Source organism: Pleuronectes platessa, chromosome 9, assembly GCF_947347685.1.
Source record: "Pleuronectes platessa chromosome 9, fPlePla1.1, whole genome shotgun sequence".
NCBI lineage: Eukaryota > Metazoa > Chordata > Actinopteri > Pleuronectiformes > Pleuronectidae > Pleuronectes > Pleuronectes platessa.
Window position 1 is genome coordinate 10,172,955 of NC_070634.1, and position 22,577 is coordinate 10,195,531.

At 40.6% G+C, this 22,577-nt stretch overlaps 1 protein-coding gene across 4 annotated transcripts in view; it reads right to left on the reverse strand.

The window, feature by feature from the left end:
• si:ch73-63e15.2 (protein strawberry notch homolog 2) overlaps positions 1-21,807 on the reverse strand; it is a 60,701-nt gene extending 38,894 nt beyond the window's left edge. For 2 of the 4 annotated variants that reach the window (XM_053431324.1, XM_053431323.1), the window contains exons 1-3: positions 21,627-21,806; positions 7,391-7,617; positions 6,080-6,168 (exon numbers count right to left, since the gene is read on the reverse strand). In XM_053431324.1, the coding sequence (XP_053287299.1) occupies positions 6,080-6,168; positions 7,391-7,498 (197 nt within the window). In that variant the 5' untranslated portion in view covers positions 7,499-7,617; positions 21,627-21,806. Of the gene's footprint in view, positions 1-366; positions 542-6,079; positions 6,169-7,390; positions 7,618-21,626 lie in introns of those variants that run through there. The other 2 variants (XM_053431325.1, XM_053431326.1) reach the window with 2 other exon arrangements.
• Positions 21,808-22,577: the final 770 nt, after the last annotated feature.

Here is a 22,577-nt window from a genome sequence, read left to right on the forward strand (position 1 = left end):
AGGCCTGGGCCAGGGGTCACATCTTGTGTCCTTACATATTCTGCTCAAAGTTTTGTAAAACTCCTTTAAATCAAACAAGTTAGAAATGAAATGGACGCTGTCATTTTCCACTTCAACCCCTAGTTTTCAATGCTAGCCCAACCTACCAGCTGAAAGATACACATTCAGTGTGGTTAATGACACACTAAACTGCAAATTAACAATCAAAGATAAAAGAATGATAACAGTAATTAATATTCACTTAGACTCAACATGAAAGTGGCAGAAATTTGAAACAAAATAAAGAAAAGGCAAAGCACAGACACATTAAGGTAGAAGAGGATATAAGCGAAGAGATACAGATAGAGAATACAAATCTGCTCCAACCTGCTCTGAAGATCCAACGTCCACCTTTTGTTAAAACCAATCATTCTTCTAGCCCAGTACTATAACAGCAGATGTGTGTCTACAGACCTCTTATCACCACTGTGAGACCTTTTCAGTTTCTAACTGACTACAAGTCGTCATAACGCCACAAGCCACTACACGCAGTAGCTGATCCACTCTCAAAATGAAAGCAAAACTAAAACCTTTGTCAATGTGGGACTTTAACCGTCCAATCATGTGCAAGGGCTCAGGCTCAGAGGGAATGAGCTTGGCAAAAGCGATTCATTTGAATTTGGCTCTGTATTCTCGACCAAAGGCCAGGGATCAGTGAGACTGATTGATTTAAGTTCGAAACACACCAGGAGGATGAAAGGGCAGCCCCAGGCTAATGTATAGAAGCCAGTCTGTGAAAACATGGAGCCTGTGATATTTTTGTGAACAGCAAGAATAACAACATGCAGCAAAATTCAATATTTACTGATCTTCATGTTCAAGTATTATTAGTGAGTTACAGCTTAAACAAATTCCTAAGTCATCTTTTGGATTATCAGAAGTATCTTTGGGCTGCGACACAGTTTATTTTTTTGAAATAATAAACCATAAACTAGAAATATGGTCATAAGCTACTAGTGAATACTAACAATCATCCACAGTGGAAATCCCCTTCCTGGAATTTTGGTCAACAGTGATATGACAGTGATATTATTATAGCAGTAGTCTTGGCAGACCCGCATAAGCTCCTTTCAAACAACACAAAGCTGGTTAGGGGCTTTTGTCCAAAGATACTGATTGACTTACTGTTTGTGTATATGTAGCCTTCCATTACTGTCAGTCTGTAGTTGTGGACTGATCATCAAATGAACCATATTTTGGTTGCACCATCTTTTGATTTGAGGCTACAAACATGCTGGCCAGGCACGTACCAATGCTGTGTTTGGACATTTGGCTTCCATCAGTGGACATTGACAAAGATACCTGATTTTAAACAGTCAACCGGCTAGAACGATGTTTATCAACACATGTCTCTGAATGACATTTCCTAGTAATGACCCTAATTAGGAACTAAACGTGTCAGAACCGCTGGATATTTTAAACACTAAAATGTTGTTCAAATCATCATCAAATTCAACGTTGCAGATTATTGTGAGAACTTCTGCTCAAGTCATTCCAGCTAATACATATACAATATAACACCTACATAAAGGGAAATATCATGGAAAGCTCAAATTTAAAAAAAATACGCTTCCCTTTAAGATACTGTAAAAACAAAACATACATCACCTGATGATTCAAATTCCAGAACAAAGTCAGTACCTTCATGTTTTTATGGATACAGACATTAAAAGAGCATCATGTTAGTGCTTTTGCCAGTTAAAAGGTGTGAGTTTCACCCTAATTATGCAACACACAACATGTTTCACTGCATCTAAGTTTGATCAGGTGGATTTTATCTTTATCAAAAAGTTGTAGTGTTTTTTAAATGCTTTGGATTTCTTTCCATTTTTTTAACTGTTAAGGGAGCAGAAAAACAAGTTCCAACCACAGGTTGCATATAAGATGGTTAAATGACAGCAGCCCAAAAGTGAAGCCAAAGCATTTCCATCGCCCCCGGAGGCTGGCTCCTCCGAGCTAGCAGATAGGACATGGACAAAACTAAAACGTCTAAATAAATTTTTGTCAAAGATGGCTTCTGTCACTTGAGGTAGTTCTTCTCCCACTGATAAGGTGGGTTTGGTGTTTAGTTATTTGATGCTTTAAAAATGGGATGAAACGAGGGAGTGGATCATCGTCCATCTTCCACCTCATCGAGCGTCAGCAGCATAATGCTACTTCCACAGAAAGAGGAAGGTGTTTATCAAACAGTCTCCTGAACAACCCGAGATTGTGTTGCGAGAACTGTGACACCAGATAATAACCAACTGCTGAGATTCCTTGAATGAACTCTTGCTTACAGTCAGTGCACCCATGAAATGTGACTCTGACACTTCCAGCAGTAAACGAACTTGAAGTCACAGCACTGGGAAATATCTCAGTGTGTGACTGCGGGCAGTATCAACACAGAATAACTCAGCAATGGCAGGCAGCAGGTCCAACTAATATTGGAGAAGGGATATTAAGAAGCTCAGCTCTGACTTGTCTACAGAAAGTCTTTGAAATGTGGTCTGTCGTGTGGTCCTTTTTCACAGAGCCATGTTAACAACTGCAAACAATCTGAGCTTTCAAGACTGATAACTCTACAATATGTCACAGACAATCAGAGATATAATAGAAATTAAATCAGAGGAATGTTTTGGATTTTTCTGCTGTAAACATCGACCAGACTCAGCTGTGAGGGACAGACGTAAACACTCCATCAATCTGCCACTGTTATTGCTTATTTTCCATCTTGACATTGTTTGTGAAAAAAAAAACATGAGGAAAACCCAGCATATTGAGCCCTATCAGGGTTTCTATGGCATTAAACTGTTTTTCGTTGCATCAATCAACATGGACAGTGCAATCTGTAACTAGTAGATAGTGACATTTTTATATGTTACATTGTTGTGGCTCTGTAATTAAGCAAGGAACTTATCTGGCTTTAATGCCATAATTGAAACTAGAATGACACTTTGTAGAGTGTATAAAAATGCCAAGGCCCAAATGTCCCCTTATAAAACCATATTTAAATTCACTAGATTCAGATTTTTATTCGGATCTACACCAAAATGCCACACTCATAAGACTGGCTCCTCCTAGGATTAAGTGTGTAGAAAGACAGGAGATTTGAGAACACAGCAGGCGAGGATATTTCCTGGTGAAAAAGCTGTGACACACCTGTTGAATACACGGACAAAGATGTCTAGAGAGTTTGTGGTGATATGAGCTTAAACTCAGCAGTGGAAATAATATGGATTTGATGCTGATGTGAACGTGTCTGTGTTGAGAATCTCCCGCTGCAGTGTACATGTGTGACAGGCAAACTCTGGGTAAACCCCCGGACCCAATTCTCCGGACTTTACCCGCAGGTTTTGTCTGAATCGGATATAATCAATCTACACAAGGTCTCATGGAAAAAGGCTACGTGTTTTTTTTTAATAATCCTGCCAACTAACAAGCAAACATTGGCTTAGGTAAAGTTGTCTGTATGTGTATGATGAGCAGGGTGAAGTTGAAAGTGAAAAGTTTGTCTCAACGCTTGGTTTTCAACGTCACACACTCTGCTGTGTCTCTTCTACCAGTAGAGCACACACCTAGCCACCAAGACACCGGACAAGCGCAGAGGAGATAATCATGGGCGATCTTTTGTAACAAGCTCAACCTTGAAGATGATCAAATCATATTTCAAGCTTATCACAAATATTTCCCCTCATAAAGTGAATCCATGCTACGATTACAAACCAAATGGATGAAGCTTTGGTGATTGGTCAAACTATATCATGTGTCTATATTATTGGGTCATTTTCATTTAGGGCCGATTGAACAGGACCTAGCTAAATGGTGGATGAGGGTCTGGTGCCAAAAAAGGTCTTGACATCAATGGTGTGGCAGTGGTTAGGATATACGCTCAGATATGTCTTGAAGACATACACAGAAAGAACAGGCAAAGAGTGATTCACTCAGGTCAGTACAACCTTGCTCAGTTATATCTCACAAGGTCCTAAAACAAAAACATAAATCACTGTCTGACGCGTTAGGACAGAGGAAAAAATATGATAAAAGCGGCATACGATGGAAAAAGGAGACTGAGGCAGGCACAATCTATCTACATAAAGATATAGCACCAGACGTCATGATGATTTCCAGCAAGGTCGAGGAAAGAGATTGGGTAGGACTTTTTTTTACATTTCAACAACAGCCTGATTGAAGAGACAGGAAGAGATCTAGATAAAGGACAAGAAAAGATGCAGAAATGGATGCTTTAGGACCTCAGCCCTGTTTAATTTCAATTTAATCTAATCTAAAAAAAGAGTGACCTTGTGACAGAGTAATGGCTATTATTAACTCAAAACATTTCTGCAAGGTCACTCTTGGACCAAACATCTACTAACAGAAATTAAAAGATTAAAAGAAAACTACCAATTTTTCAAACAGCAAGACATTGTTCTTTCTAAATGAAGTTCTTTCTAACAACATGGCCAAGAAGTAGACGGTATTCAGTCACATCAAACTTCTGGAACCACAGGCACATCCTGATCATGATCATATTTGAACACTGGCCAATGCTGAAAAGTTCTATCTCACCATGAAAAGTGAGATAGAACAACTTCACTTTGAGTGAACCTGAAAACCACAGACTTATTTCACGTCATCTTGATCTTCAGGTGAACACACAACAGTAACAAAACAAATCACCACTGTTTCAATCACCGGGTTCTGTTTAGAGGTTTTGCTTCTAAAAACATGAACAATTTTGTTTCAGATCAAATAAATCCCTTCACTACTGAGGAAAACTTGTAGATATCAAATCAAACCAAATCTCAAATTTAATCCACATAGAATCTAAGTAGGGCCTGTTATTTTACGAAAAAATTAGGCAACGGTCAGACGTGCTACAAGGAAAATGAGCTGAACAGCTGCTGCATTGTACAACTACACAAACTGTGTATTGGGGTGTGATTTCTGCGTAAATGGATGCAGTACAGACGACGACTGTAGCTGCTTCTGCCTGGTTGACAAGCTCCTTTCTACTGTTAGTCATAAAAACAGAGCTGAGTTGCAAGATGTTAAGATCAACCTCCCTAGTAAAGCTGACGCCAGACCACCCAGTACAGGAAATGAACGAGGGCAGATAAAAGAGACCACCCCCAATGAACAGAGCTGGTGATTTGGTTTTAGCTTAGGAACTGATGTATAGGTCTGATGAGATTTCGTCACTCGAGGTGTCAACAATGCAATGCTGGGAACAGATAGACTCAACATTTTGTCAAAGCAAGATTTGAAAAAGAAGTATGAAACATTTGGGCCAGGATGAGACAGTTGTAAATTTCATGTTTCTCATTCACAGAAGTGAGCTTTTATGTTAATGTGGGGTGGTACCACACATAGTAAACAGACTACATTCTTATTCAAAAGCATCAAATGAATTGATTTATTGACCATAAACATATCCTTGTGCTTTACAAAAGGGAAGCAGCCTAAATCACTTTCCAGTTCAATCACTAACCTACAGTAACACAGTTTTAATCTTCAGAAATGTTCTTATACATTTAATATCTTATGCCAGTCCTTTGGTAACATACTATCTGTTGCAAGATGTACACTTGTGAATTTAAGGTTTTTGGCCTGTTACATATTACCATAGTAACTATAACAGTATGTATTTATTGTAATGATTTGAGTACATTTTATTTTTATAACTGTGTTCTATAGAAGTTCTACAACTAAAGAGGAAGGATGTTTGTTTGTCATGTCGGTGTATCAGTCAAAAACAATAATACAATAGTCCAATATAAACCAATAGCAGAACTATAGATAAACAACCCAAGACACCCACAACACATGGCTAGTTTGGTCCAAATTGGTAGTTCTGCATGAACGTCCATTTGGTAATTATTGCCCAAGTCAAACAATTAACAGTCATCAATGTAAAAAAATGTATTTTAGTCTCTCAGCTGTCATGTATGTACGAATGCACAAAGCAAATTAGCTCGTCACGTTTTCAGCTGACACATCATCATTCTTTTCTTATGGTATTAAAAGTCATTGCAATATATGTGAGATTGTAAATACTTACTGGTTTCCAGATTGCATAGGGCAGTGTATGCTGTATTCAGCCTGCTGAGAAAAAGATCCCCAGGATCCAGAGGACGCGTATATTGAACTCTATAACACAGAAAATTTAAATATTTTAAACTTTGTAAAAAGCATACAAATATAATAATGAGTATGTGTAGCATGACTTGCATTTCTAAAACATGAAAAACACAGACTCTCTGCGTTACTATGCATATCTTTTGGCAAATTGCAAAAATTGAAAATCTATGAACATTTCTTTCTCTCAGTCATTTGTTCAAAGGCTTATCCATTATACTTAACAGTCAACACTGCAAACCACCCACCAAGTTTGACGTAAATTGAATGGGGAGGGGCATCTGTCGAACCCCTTCACCAATGACATCATTGAAGGTCACGCTCCAGCTTGATGTTACTGCACCCGTTTAACTGATGTCAAGAAGAATGCTGACTTTGTTTGTTTTAAGTCGTGTCATATCATCCCTTAAAAGGTCACTTCAGCCACCTTAGAGGCTTCTCCAGAATCTGGGTCACTATGAGGACTATGTCAAGAGATTAAACAATAAACCTAAATCCAAATGTACTTTTTCAGTAATGTTAAGACCATAACAATCTATTTAAAATAAGGAAGTTGCTGTAATGTCATATGGCAGAAAACTTTAACCTTTGGCACAGAAAATGCAAGTGACACAACCCATTCATATTTTTTCTCTTCCACAATAATCAATAACCAGACATGCACAACAAGTAATATCATGACTAGTGTCACTTTGTTTCCCACGTCTTTACATGACTGTTTGACCACAGAGATGTCTGTGATGTCTATTTGATGTGTAGTGACTTTAGGTTTGGGTACATCTGTAGTGTATTTACACAAGATGCAGGATATGAGATAGTGCTCAGTGAAAAGAAAAGGTCAGTACGTTCAACCTTGTTTAACTCTGTCATTTAACAGTGTTCTGTACCCAACACTTGGTCATAACATACTTTAAACATGTACTAAGTATTACATACTGACTTCAATTGAAGCACAATCTCATAGGATTGCTAAATGATAACAAGCATAATTAAAATGAATATATATTTATTACAAAACATGCCGTAAATGCTTTAAATATGCTATAGCAACAGCATGCAACTTTACAATAAACTTTAAAAGCTGAAGTAGAATCAATTACAATCAATTACCATAATCTGATTTAAGTAATTTGTTTTACCTCAAAAAAACGGATTCATATTAAATGGAGTCATCAAAACATTCAAAAATGTTGAGTGAGTAAGCATAAAGTTGCAACTCAATGCAATAATATACCTCCATGTTAGAGGAGCCACCGGAGAACAGGTTGCTGTCCAGCTGAGGACCCTCTGGATGCAGGTAGTTCTCCCCGTCCATGGCCAGCGCTGAGGGGAGGGTTGGCATCAGACCACAGCTTCACACATGACCACCAGCTGACTTAGGCAATGCACCCCCTGACCCCCACCCACGTGCAGGCTTTGTCCTAGGTAGTAATTCTAGCAGGGGTAAACGCTCTCCATGACCTGAGGAAGACAGTAGAGATGGAGGGTGTTCAGATGAGTAAACATGATCGCCATCAAATCAATATAGTGGAAGCATACAGAGGCATGTGGGAAAAGTCGATAAACAATTAAGTAAGCAAATGTTAGAATGGTGCCATTGAAGAAAACGTGTGGCTAATGTTGCTTCTTTTCAGAGATGTCCTAGCAACATTTTTGAAGAACTGTCTACCTGCATATGTTATTATACAAAGTAGTATAAGAAAATTTCATTTCAACTGATAACAGGTTGAATTTTAAAATATTTATATTAACGCTTTAATTGTAAACAGAATATGTAAAAGTAAACCAGATGTGACCGAAAGATCTTCCACAGTTTCCCCAAAATATTACAGAAGTTGTATTAAAATAAAACAGAGAAAACGTTGATATTTAAGAATGAAATATAATTTAGACTAATAATTGATCTTCAAAGTCAATCCAAATTCTTGCCGTCTCTGTCACCACAAAACCTGAATCCAGATCTTATTCATGATGCAGAGTGTGGGTTTATGGTTTTGTTGATTGACACCCCTCGTTAGCGGTCATCTGACAACAAGGTTCCACATTTGCTGGGAGAACCAATTAAAATCACCACAGGAGGGCTACAACAGCTTGAACCATATGGGACGCAGATATGTTGGAAAACCTAGACTAAATGGCGATGCACATAAGCACAGTATAGTAAATTTTCACAATCGTAAAGCGTAATCAGGTCGTAGGCATGCGACACACTCATAAGGCCCTTTCTGTGTGTGTGTATGGGTTTTACGGCTCAAGCAGTGGGTGTCCGATATAATGACAAGTTGGAGTGGCTAGACCAGACTGTCTGAGGCTGAAGGCTGCCTGCAATGCTAACAAGGTCCCAACCCCAGTCCTCTCTTACACAGGCACAGGCACACGCACACGCACACACACACACACAGAATAAATTAAAAATATATGATCATAAACCTATGAAACCAGGGGGTTTCTGTCATGAGGTTATCCTTTTGTTTACATTTACATCAGATTTCCCCCATTTAATCTGCCTCAGTAAATTACACATGCTCGCCTATAATTGGGAAACTGACCACAATGACCTACTTTGTCCTGATATGGTTTCACACAGAGACCAAACAGCCCTGAGTGAAAAGGCTGCAGCTTGTACTCCTGCTGCCTATTGCTTGGGTCTGATAAAAATATAAATTGGAATGTGTAAGTCAGCTTTTGCTCGCCATCAGTACGTGCACTCGGACAATAGATTTGCAAAAAATAAAAACGAAATGTAATTCTGTTACTTCAAGATTTAAAAGGTTAATAAGTATGATACAAATCCCCCTGGTTCCACAACTGAATCAGTCCAGTCTTTCAACACTTCACAATGTTCACCTGTGTAATGTTGGTAACGCTCCCTTTCCCCAAACTACTCAAACTGTTACCTTCCTTCCTTCAGGCCCCCCTCCAGTTTGTCATCAGTATTGAACATGGGCCAGACATGTTCACTGGGGATAAAGCCGAGGTAAAAAATCCTAATAGAGTACATGAGGGTCTTAATAAGAGGGCCGTTGTGTATCTGAGAATGTACGTGTGTGAGTGTGTATGCGAGAGAGAGAGAGAGCATGAGAGACCTGAAATTCACCACGGACACAGCCAATACACACAAAAGGGAGGCCATTTTACCCTCAGGCTGCCAGTGTGATACTGTCCAGATAAGGGAGAAGCAAATGTGGGGAAACCCAATGCAAAGAACCAAGTGGCAAAAGTCCTCGGCAGGAGGTCTTAAGCAAAAGGATATTGGATATTTTAGCAGTGTTGCGAGTCTTGTGAGGACCCCCCCCCCCCCCCCCCCCCCCCCCCCCTGCTGCTGGAGAATTGTACTTGAATGCAACACCCTGAGGACACTACAGGCTGGGATGCATCAGCAGTTCTTTAATTCCAGTTCAATTTAGGACAGAGGTGAAATAGACACATCAAATCTAATGTGGTTTTGAAGTAGTCTTTTACCCATTTCAGTCCAAGACGCAGGCTAAAGGTAACCCAGGGTGAATGCATTATTGTAGCTACAAATTCATGGATCTTGATGAAAATGTTTGGGGTCTGATATATATGAATAAATATCCAGATCTGGTGAATTTAATTGATGTTTTAAAAGGTGAATGTTTGGCCTTTGTGTAGGTGTGACAATTTAGTTTCGATATAAATACAATAAGAAGAAGAGCAAATATAAAACAAGAATGTAAATAGTTGAAAGAAACTAAACTGAAACCTAACTTTGTTACTCTATCTCTATTTATAGAATTGTAAAACTCTACCGAATTCTGTGGTTTCAGTGATGCTTATGAAACCAAAGTTGTACTCTCGAGTGCCTGAACAAAGACATCCAGCGATTGTTATGCGACAGCTGTCTGAATACATACGTAGTAGGACGTCAGACATTGGTTCTTGGTAATGATGAATTTACTCATATACCATGCAAGTGTATATGAAAGTCAAAACACATCCTATGCCAGTAGTAATAGTACTAGTAGTATGCTCTCTTCAGTAGAATAAATGATTTGATCTATACGTGTGACAGCTGAAAAAAACATTGTTTTCCTGATAAGCCTTAGTCAAAATGGGCCATCATTCCGTCACTCACGTCACCCTCTTCACCCCCACTTACCACTTACATTACCTCCGCACATTTCTTCAAATGAAAGAATTGCTTTATGGTTAACAGAATACTTGACAAGAAGCTTTTAATTCCAGCATTTTCCCATAATGGCCTCTCTGTCATTCCCCCTAGCACCCACAGCATCCAGTGCCCTGCCAGTTACTGTCTCTTAGCAACAGAAAGAAAAAATATCTGTCTTTTGCTGTCCCCTGTTCCCTAACCCCCCATTCCTCCAGCAAGCCTCTGAGGATAATCGATACTGATCATTGCAAGAGTGGTCCCAGATATGGCCTTCCTGTCAGGCCTCTCATTGCCGGAAATCAGCAAACCCCCCCTGCTACTTCTAACCGCAGAGAGGAAGAGGGAGGTGATGAAGAAAGCTATCAGAGGCTTTGAGTTCTGGCCGAAAGATAACACAAGATAAAGAAAGAAACACATCCACAGCTGTACATGAGAAACAAGGAGTTCATTCAATTAAATTCAGCACACACATCAGGCATTTTAGTAACCATCATGGCTACATAACAATTTGTCGTCTTTGTCAATATTTGAATTTATAGCCTGTATCAAGACGGCTAGGCAAAGTGTGTATGAGAGAGAGGTAGAAGACAGATAGAGAGAGGGGAGTGAGAAACAGTCTTTTGTAGTGTAATCTGTTAAATCTATTAATTACCTCACAAGGTTTCTGGTTTTTGTGCAGTCTCCTACCGTGTGTGTCTCTCCCTCCCTCCCTCTCTCTCTGGGTGGCCAACAAGCTACATGCAGGAAGATTAGGCTATTTCATGTGCAGCAATTGAACAATGCTTATAAAGAAAGAAGCCCATTCACTATACACCAAAATGCACTCACTGTGTGTTAAATCCCACAAAAAGGACTGGACATGCAACCATGGAGATTTAGTTCAGTTAAAAACAGATTTTTCCAGCGATGTGGCTTCATTCTAGGCCGTTGGTTCCCCTTGGCTGTGTGAGTCACAATGTGCCTGTCAGCCAGACAGAGGTTAATAAGCACCACAGCTCAGTCACTTCAAAAAACTCAAGATGTGCGTTCACTGTGTGTGTTAATGGCAACAGCACCCAAAATGTGCTTGCAAGTACATTAGATGCGAGCGAAAATGCAGTCTGCGGTAGCAAGGGCTCCCTGGTTGTGTGCTGGTGGCCTTTGCTGACTATCAGTGGCTGCCAGAGCACATGGGGATCATCCAGGGAACTGTGACTTCCTTAAGCTGCTAAGTCACGATTAACGCTCACGAGGAGAACCACCAGCCGGCCTTGCGTGTGTGCCATCTCACTCACAAATACTCATGTAGAGTGTTAAAGTGGAATTATTGCTCTCCACGCAGATATTTGTGTAATAGAATGGAATGAAGCGGTCACTTGGTAGTAGAACTAATGCATGCATTGACAATAGAAAAGAGGAATGCATGCATATATGTGGCTTCAAATGCAGTGGCAAGTGCAGCGTTCAAATGAATGTATTACAGGGAGAAAATGCAGAATTTTGCTACGGTTTAGACAGAAACATCATTTTATCCCACTTCCCACTTGTTACTCTGTAACAAACACAATTTCCCCCTGGGATCAATAAAGCATTTCTGATTCTGATTCCTTTTGCGTCCCCACCATTCTTATAACTTTGTGGGAGACAACCATCTTCTGTTCCATCCATCAATTTTCTTCCACTCATCTGAGGTCAGGTGGTGGTGGCAGTAGGCTAAGCAGTGTATTTCCGGCATCTTTATCCAAGCTCCTCCTAGGGGATTCTGAGGCGTTCCTAAGTCAAATGGGATATGCAATCCCGCCAACAGGTCCTGACCTACCCTGGGGGTCCCAGTTGGGCGTGCCACAAAAACTTAACATCGAATGCACATAAGAGGCATCCTAATCAGAGTGTTGAACCACCTTAACTGGCTCTTTTTAATGCATTGGAACAATAGCTCTTCTCCAGATTTCAGAATTTCTCACCCTAACTATTAGACTGAGCTAACCCAACCTATGGAGTATCCTATTTCAGCTTCATGTATCCATGATTAGAATCTTTCATTCACTACCAAACTAACATGGGTAAGGGTGGGAACTTTGTCTCCTGGCAAAGGAGGCTCTGAATATACATCTTAGATCCCATGGGCCCCAACTTCCCTCAGGATGCAGATGAAATTATTCTGGATGCTGGAGCTGAAGACCTCACAGACAGGGATCTTCTCCAGATGACCCTAATTCACCCACATTACATGATTATAAATGTATAACCCTAAAGGCCGAATTATACTCGTGTTGCACGGACGCACGCATGCACGCAAGACACGCAACACGCCCCTTTCGTGCCCTCTGCGGGCTTGCGTGCGTCCGCCAATTTTTCTAACTACACGACAAAACGACGCGAGCCTCACACAGCCCGCAAGGCTTGTGATTGGTCTGCTTACTACATCCCGTCCGGAGTCTAGTTTCCGGTTTCATGCCCCACAATACGCGGAAATCACGGAAGATTTAGAAGAACGAATATGGAACAAATAGAAGAGCACTTGGCAGAAGAGATCCGAAAGTATGACCACTTGTATAACCCGTCACTGACTGGCCGATTTGTCCGCCAGAAATAGGCTATTAGGAGCCGGAGTGGCGATGTAAATAAAGATTCGACGAAGAAGAAGACGTCTCTTCTTTGTGTGTTTTGTTTTCGAAACAAAACGTTACTCCGCCTAGTGTTCTGGCGGTGAATTGCGTTGCAACATGCGCAACACGTGAGTGAAGCATAAACCAAAACGAGTCCGTCGATGCAGCTGCGTGGCCTTCCGCGGTTGCAGTCGCAGGAGTATAATTAGGCCTTAAGACAAACATATTCTAACCTACAGCAAAAAAACAAGGTCATCCCCTGTCCTGTTGACAACTGTGACCTCATCATCTGTCACATTTATCTTATTTCTTTTCTGTAGCATTATACTAAATCCTTCTTGAGGAAATGAAAATCTGCTACATGTGGCGTGTCGGCAACAGAGGAACTTTAAATTCCATTTTAATCAATCCAATGTAGTGATTTACCATGGCTATATGAGGGTTTGAAGTTACTGTGTGTGACACTGATTGAAACCGTGTCAATGTACAGTATCTTTCAGGTGTGGTTATATCTTTGTGTTGTTAAATGCTCTGGTGGTCACATACACAGCTAAACTGGCTGAACCGGTCAAGTGCAGACACAACTTGTTTTGCTTTTGCTTCTGTGTCAGTGTGGACAAGTCTATGAGAGAAATGTCATGGAAAATGAAGTGAAAGACAAAGAGGATGGGTGTGAGATACAATATGAAGTAGAGAGTAACCAGGGATTAATAGATAAGGGACCATAAATGTTTGAATTTGTTTGAATAAATTATATACCAGTCAAACATGCTCTAACATGACATCTTCCTCTGTTCAGTTGTTTTGCATGCCTCTGTCCCCATTCTTGGTCTCTTTGGGATAAAACGTCTCTTTGGGGTTGTCTCAAGTTTCATTTTGGTCATTTTGCATCTCTTTGGGGTCAGGGTCCTGGGCCCCCATCCACGAAAATAACAGCAGCACTATCATTACACTTGCACACTTGAATCCATCACTAACTGTAATGTTGCAAGCATCCACATGTCTGTTGGCATGTGCCACTCTTCTCTTGTAGTGTGCATCTGTCTTCGCTCGTTATAATCGGGCTCACGTCAATCACTTCATCCAAAGCACAAAACTCACTCACCACCACTCTTAGTCCATCAGCATCACCAGTAATCAGGTTAGAAATGATTAGGGTTCTTCTGCTTTACACCACAGCAGCAAGGGGGCCATTAGTTGGTTATGATTGCCTAGACTGGCTGGATTCATTAGTTACCGTGATGAAATATTCATAAAAGGAACAAGTTACTTCCCAGGGAAACACAACACTCTGTCATTCAAAACAGTCTACATTATTAATCAGCACCTTTTTCTAAACAAATGGCCAATCCTTGCCTCTGTGTACACATGCACAAACAGACACACGCATGCATGATGCAAACCCCTTAAGCACATATATGGAAAGACATAGACATTAGCTACCTATCTCCTCTTGTTCTCCTCCCCACAAATGAAATTCCATTCAACATTACAGAAATAACAAACCAGTAAAACTGATAGGACACTGAAAAGAGAATAATGATTGAATGACTGTATAACCAAATCTGTTGTATTATCAAGAATGAAAGAATAAATGGAAACAATAAATAAATGGAGCCTATTACTATTGCATTTTGCCCACTCAAATATCTATCAAAGAGACTCTCTTAACTGAAGCACAGAGGAAGACATAGACTCATTTGAACAATTTAGTCTAACTGAAAGGCAGAGTTTAACGGTTTAGGTACAAATAAAAGAGTAACGTTTTATTCTCAATTAGATTAACATCATCTCTCTCCAAGTGGCTATTCAGAACTATTTTGAGCATCTTCTTGCCCATAAACACCAGCTGAACGAGACATTAAAGTAATTTGTTCATAAAGGGTGAAGATAATTGAGCTCTCGTGGCTCAGAGGATGATTTTGTTGTTGTAAATAAAGGAAAGGGGGGGGGGGGGGGGGTGAAGGAGCAAAGGGGGTAAAAGGTGACAGCAGAGATGAGCGAAGCAGAGTGACGTAAAGAGCAGATCACAAACCATGGTTTATGGTGCCTTGATGACACTTATTTAGGGAGCAAATCCCTCTACTTCTCCTGCCACCACCGGCACCCACCAGAAATAGATCAAAGACTGACTAGATGAAAGAGACAACGATCCACTTAGTTGCCTCTTTGCCCCGTTTTTCGTAAGTCATCTAATTTCCTCACAAAAGAAGGATGATGACACATGCTAACAGGGAGCAGCCCTGTTAGTATGTTCCAACAAAGCTGCTTTGAGACAGGCACAGAGGTTCGGACATGTTCTACACATTTTTCGGGGGAGGGGCTGTATGTGAGAAAAGAAATGTAATTTTGTGTAAACTTTCCCTGCCTGTCCACTAGTAAAATATCTGGAAACAAGTCCAAGCTAGCCTGTGAGACAATTCATGAGTGTGTTGCTGACATTTCTAACACACGACAAGAATACAAATATTTCAGGATGAAAAAGAAGAGAACACCTGTGGTATTCAAAAAAGTGTATTGTTTTTGCACAAAGTTACTGTGCAAGCTACTGGATATATCATCTATCTAGAAGGGTGATATGAGGGAACTACATTATTAAGGTGGTAAGTATCTATTGCAGAGAGATTAAGCAAACTCTACCACAAGAAGAAAAGGGGCAAAGTTGTTTGTTGACTGATTATTGTATTTTTAAAAAGTAGCATTGTGTTTATTGAGAAAAAATATCCATATTTAGATAATTTCAAATAGTTTGAGAACCCACAAAAATAAAAAGGAGATATTATAATCAAACACACAACCTACTGTATATCCCCTCTGCCTAAATTTACGTTTGATTTCTACTAACACGGTTTTGTGAACGTTCTCTAGATATATGATCCATCCTCTGCATTTCTGTCAACCTCCCACTCTATATTCTCACTGTCTCCATCACCAGACCTATATTCTCTCAGTGATATAACTTACTTCCCCATTTCCATTACTATCTCTCTTTGTTTCCTTGTGTTGTAATGCCCAGCTGTTTCCCTATTTCCATCACAATCCCTCTCTCTTCACTTTATCTTTCCATGTCCCTGTGTTCCTTGCATGTATTTTCCTTCCTTACTCCCTCCAGAGCAGGATGGTGGGATCGGCTGTTACCCCTCACCCAGTCTGACCCGTGGATGTATTCTGCTGCTTATTGGGGGCAGCTGGTTCCCTGCATCTGATCTCCACCCCCTGTATACGCCCCTGTCAGTTGTGGTTATACAGAGTCATAGCACCATATGCACATTTCACAAGCTACCAATGGAGCACTGGGAAGCAAAACCTGGAGAACTGAACTGGAGTGTGTGACACAAGACAGGTTTTAAATATGCATCACAGTGGTGTAATGACTCTTGTGACCTTATGAATGGAAACTGTGAGTCCAGTTCACCAAATATAATGGTGTATAGTACATATCCAAACAGAGGGCAGGATATGTAGATTGGAGTGAACAATTCAAAAATAACCGTCAGTTCTTACACAAATTAAAACATAACATTATCAATAATACCAATATTGTCCTGGTCTGGAAAAAATACACAGGACAGGGATATTCATTTAGGTCAGTTGCCAGCAGAGGTTCAGTTTTGTGAACTCTGCCCTTCTGCTGTTCAAATCTAGACAGTACTCTATTCCTCTCAGACTGACCTCACTTCTCTGGCAGGCGTGAGAATATTGCACCACATGCACAGCGTCAGGGAGCCTGTCAATGTCTGTCTGGGCCACTTGGCTATGCTAAGTTCAGTTCAGTTCATCAGTAGGCTTCAGCTAGCTGGGCTGGCTGACTGACAGGATCAACTGATGCTGATACCTCTGGAACAATGGCTCCACTGCGAGCTAGCTAAACTCGCAGTGGATCACCTAATATCACCTAAATCTTACACACTGAACATTTAAATACATTAAGATCAGCAGACATAATGTTATTTCTAAGCTCTCATATATCCATTTCTGTACTGCATATGCAAGTTAATCTAAATTACAGTGTATTATTGCATTGTACCACTGTAGTAGAAGAGGGCATTGCTTCTTTTCACAAATCCCACCTCCAACAATGTCTCCATAACTATGAAAGATGGGTGAGGACAAGGTAAAATAACTAACTAAAAAACGGTTGCCTCATTTGCATGAACTCACATAAATGAAAGCAGCAGGTCCTGTTCGATTAATTAAACCATTCTTCAAAGACAAAAGTAAGTTAAGATATTGTACTGCCAGTATTACAAATACGGCTGGACGAAACAAGATCTGACCGACATAGAGCAGCTCATAGCAGCGGCATTAGAATAGGCTGACCAATACAGACAGACTGTTCCTTTTCGCGATAAACAAGATGTCCTCTATCCCTGGAGGACACATAAAACCACCCTGGGGATCAATCCACTAACAAACAGGAATGGCAAATAGAGTTTTTACTCAAGTTTACTACCGGAAAAAAATTCACCAAGCCACAGACCAGAGAGTATCCTGTACCAAGTTTGTAAAATGACAATTCAGAACCACATATAGCAATGCAAATACGCCTGCTTGATGGACACGATGACTTAAACAAAAATCCAGCAATCTACCTGCCTTTCTGCCATGTTAAGGATTCAAGCTTAGAAAATCAATTGGCAAATGCTAATTTTCCCAGAATAGAAGCCGGGCTTGTCCATGATGTGAAGTGCATGGACCATATCTGCTGACACTGGAGCCTGTAGGCAGGGACTATGACAGTGGACAGTGATGTTAAGGTTTCACTCTATGTCCCCCCCTTGGTTTAACTGTTGTTACAGTAAAGGGATTTGCTCAACGTGTGTGGTTAAGCAGTGGGCTGCAGAGAAAGCACAGTTTTAAAAAGGCTTACCACATTCAGCTTTCTCTAGTTCTGAAACACCCACATTACAAAGAACTCACTTTGGTTTTGTTCCACTGCGATCATACAGATTTGGCAAAAAAGTTCTACTTTCAGGTTATGAATTGAATAACAGTTTTTACCCCAACATAAAAATGTTACTAGTGCACTTACTATTATAATTGCTTAAGGGCTAATGGGATTGAGTATAGTGACATCTCCTTTTCAGTCAAGGTTGGATTCAGGAGTGATGAGACAGAAAATTGTATTATAAAATAAACAATATAGCCACTGTCATACATGCAAATACCTTTAATACATCTAAATTCGACACAGGCTGAACATCATAAGAAAACAGTCCCATTTCCCGTAAACTACACTAACATTGCACATTGAAACGAGGGTCAACCCTTTACGTTTAACCCCTGTTATATAGCGTCAACACACAATTGATGAATTCTCATCTTGTGTAAAATACCTAACACAAGATCACCAAGGATCCTAGGGTCAGCTATAAGAATCTGACGTAGACAGGACCACTGACTTTATGCCATCGATACCAAGTCTGTAGGTGTAAAATACACCTACAGACTTGGTATCTGACCACTATACAGCTTAACTTCAAAAGCTTAACAGCACATGCTGTATGCCAGCCTTCAAATAACAGTTTATATTTCCCTTCTCTGTACACCACATAGGAGTGTTTTGAAATGCAAGCTCCTAACTGAGACAATGACACACAGTATTCAGTCACCCATCAATGTGGACAGGGATATTCTTATCATATTTCCCATAAGTCCCATTTTGAAAACAGTGCTTGCTTTTCTCAGAGGGATGTTGACACAGTTTTTCCACAGAAATCCATAAGGCAAAGAAGTGAGGAATGCCAGTGAGTGTTATGCTCCCCTCCATTTCACTCATCTCTTACAAAGCTCTTATGTGGCTTGGGACAGATCCACATTGCCTCCAGGTCTGGACACTAGCTGGGACATAGGATACTCATAAAGGACTGGTTTGTTTCTTGTCACAGTGAGGAGGTGAACACTACAGCCACATATTCCAAACAATCGCCACTTGTTCTATCTCCCTCTTCTGAACAAACATCCATGTTGTGTTTAATACATAAACTATTATCAAATGAATGCCAGATTCCAGGAAAGCAGGAACTGAATCAAATGTATTACCTAGGCCCGGGTCCCCTCCTCCACTCCACATTTTTCACTCTCACTCTAATCAGCCCACAGGCCATAAATGAGATTTACAACTGGCACCAATTGGAGAGGGGAGAAAAAGGGCTAGTAAAGACGAGGGGAGAGGGAGAATGGAGGCCAGGGAGCATAGAGCAGGGGGCACGAGCGATTGGGTGAGACATGTATTACTGCTGTTTTGTGATCACTCGACCAACAAAATAAAACATTACAAATATTTCCTGGTAATTATAATAATCATCTGAACGCAAAAGAACCCCAACCTGAACATTACATCAATGGAAATTTACGAGGTTATGTCCTGATACATTACAACATTTATCTTACAAACTGGCTTGTCCTGATTTGTGAAATACCTCCATGCTCCCTATGTATCATTCTTACAGTTCCTGTAGGCTCTAAACACGCTATCAACAGATCCAGTTTGTTTTGCAACCCTCTGAGTCCCTGCAGGGCAGGCAGCCATCAACTGTCTGACACGGCAAGAGAAATGAGAGGGGGGTGCAGCTCAAACATACAATTTAGCTCTAACACACGAGCACTGTTCAGAGATTACCTTCACTGGTATGACATTCATTGACAGAGGCAGGCATTTACAAATATTCCCAAAATATAACAGGTCATACTATTTAATTTCCTCAAAGGTAGACAGTATTATATGTATACTTTTGTATTGCTATTGTCTTAGCAACAGCGATTCACAGGACAAAAGAAAAGGAACACCATACGATGATACAATTTATCTGTATGATTGTCTCTGAGAACAACAGTTTAATTACCAAGTTTCCGTAATCTAGGTTGTGGATAATTAAAACTAAAAAGGAGTTGTGTTTTTTCCCTGTATCTCTGCTTCACAATCCAATTTAAACAACCGTTCTGTTGCCATTAAAGTCTACACTGGTGCTGTAAGAGGAATTTGACAGCAAATAACACCAAGGCCACGGACCACATCACCGGGGTTAAGGGCACTCGGCTAGAACCGTGACGGGGACCTAGCTTGTCATTCACGTCACAGTCACCAAATAGTTTCCATCAGCAAGAGAGGAAATGACATAATTAGAAAAATAGCCAGCCACCATGGCAACCTACTATGTCAAGGCTTGTGTGGAGCTCGACTACCTTTGGCTGCAGGCAACAGACACACTGAAAACTAAAGAGTGAAAATTGCAGGAAAGATTTTATTTTAAACAACAGCCTTGGGGGCAGCCTTGTGAGAGCTGTTTTCTGAACCACTGACAAATACTCCAGTGCGTTTGGTTTCTGTCACACATGAAGTGAAACAGTTTCAGTCCATCCATGTTAACTTTTATATAAAAAATACTGAAGATAGCAAATTCAAGAGAACACCAGTGAACTGTTTATTCTTATAACAGCATGGTGGCACATGAGGGTAGTGCAGTGTAGATTTCAATATAAACACATCAGCCTATTATTCCTTGGGGAGCACTTCATTCTGATCCACAACTGAGGCATAGCCAACTCTCTATAGTTCAAAATGATATGGAGATGCATTTATGCATTAAACAATGCGCGCAGATACACCACTGACTGCACAGATCACCAAACTTTATTATGAGAACAATCTACAACCCTGATTTTGATTTGTGTTTGTTTTCACTGTCTCGTTTAGTCATGTAATTACGACAAAAGAGGCAGAACCCGGAGCATGTTCCAACTCACTGTACCTTGAGATCACGTTACAGTCTATTTACTTCTACCCAGCTAGCATTAGCTAACATCTTCTCATGTATGAGTATCCGTGAATTAAAAGCACAAGTGTGTGTTCGTGGACTTGATGTTGTCTTTTCACACAAACACCACCTCGGTGTGAATGTGGCTCTTTCTGAGGTCCGGAGCTTCCCTGGTCTCCACAGCACAAAGGAAAGCAGCCAGAGCTCGACGCTACGGAGCAGCTGCCACCACAGCTAGCTTCCCGAGCGACCAACAAAACACCGAACAAGCCGTTGGAAGCGAGCTCCCGCTAGCCACAAAAAAATTCCACTTCCTCCAGTCCATCGTTTTAAGTAGTAATCGACGACGGTACAACTGAACATATCCCGAATTACTTTGATAAAACCAGGCGTACTTCTGGTAGCTATCTGTGCTAGCTAGGCTAGCATACCTCCTAGCAATTCCCGACTGGGTATGTTCGTTTTGTACATTGTCTGCGAAGGTTAATATGATGGCATTACTATGTAGTTATCTCAGGAAAATATGACATCTTAAATCGTTTGACCCCGCCACGGGAATGCTCATCGTGGTGGCTAAGAAACCAAGGAGTGTGTTTATATTGTAAAAGTTACAGTAGCGTGTATTGTCTATAAGGCAGATTACTTGCTGGTTAGCTAACATCAAAGCAGTTGCTTATTACCAAGTAACTAGCTAGCGTAGTTAGCCTCTGGCTTTTCTTAAGGCTAGCCCGGTGATTCTGAGACATCAACACCAGTGTCTTTTTAATGGGTTTCCCCTGCCCCTCACTTCGCTGGGTTTCAAGGTATTCAGAGTTTACAGATAACGTGTCATTCCGATAACGCCGGACTCAAGAGCAGCCGCCGGAGAAGCGGCGTAGCCCGTCGTAAAAAACGTGCGCGCCTAGGAGAGGCTGCCCAGGACGCATCTTGTTAATCGGCGACTGCCGATGTGTCGCTCGCCTTTTCCAACAATATCCTCGACGTTGCACTCACCGTCCAGTCGGTATTTTATTCGAATTCCAATCCCCGGCCGCGCGACCAAATTCTCGACGAGGAGTCGCCTCGAAGAAACGGAAACTGGGGATTTTATCCAACTTATTCTTCTTAGTTGTTTTCTCCACTTCCTGATTGAGACGGTGCCATTTTGAAAAGCGAAAAAACGCTTCCGCCGCTGTGGTGACGCGCAGTGCCGCTTGTTGATCGCGAGCAGAAAACAGCTCGGGCCATAAATAGTTCATCGCGTTAACAACACCTGAGCCTCCACTTCACCTCAGCACCGTGTTATAATACACACACATTTATAATACACACACATGATGGGAGATCAGAGAAGAATCGAACCCCTATTGATCACGTACAGACCCTTTACGACACATTCATGATAATAGACGGATAATAACCACAAGTCAGGAATATGCCCTATTATATATCAAATTCATGAAGAGTTTGGTAAAATATATTTAATCTATTTATTAGCTTGTATTTTGTAAACCATTTATGACAACTATTATGTTACTTATTCTCAGAGATTGATAAACAAACTGAGTTTATACTTTACACATTACAGCACCTTTAGTTACAATGTGCCGGCAAGTTAAAAATGAAAAATTGAAGGTAAACAATAGGAAACTGTCAAAAAAGAGCAAAGAATAGGAAACAAATAAAGAAAGGGTGAAAAGTAAGAGCAGATGAGAAAAGAGTCAAAACAAGGGAGAATAACACAATATAAAATGATTTAAATAGGTCAGAACTAAGGCACACCTTAATGTCTTTAAGAGAGATTTAAAAGATGATAATTTTTTCCAAAGAGTGGGGTTCCTGAAAGGAAAGGCCTGCTCACCTTGGCTTCTCAGCTGGGACTGTGGATTAGTGAGCAGGGCCTTTGCTGAGGACCTCAGGTTACGACTGCACACATATGGTGTCAGAAGATGTGACATGTACTTA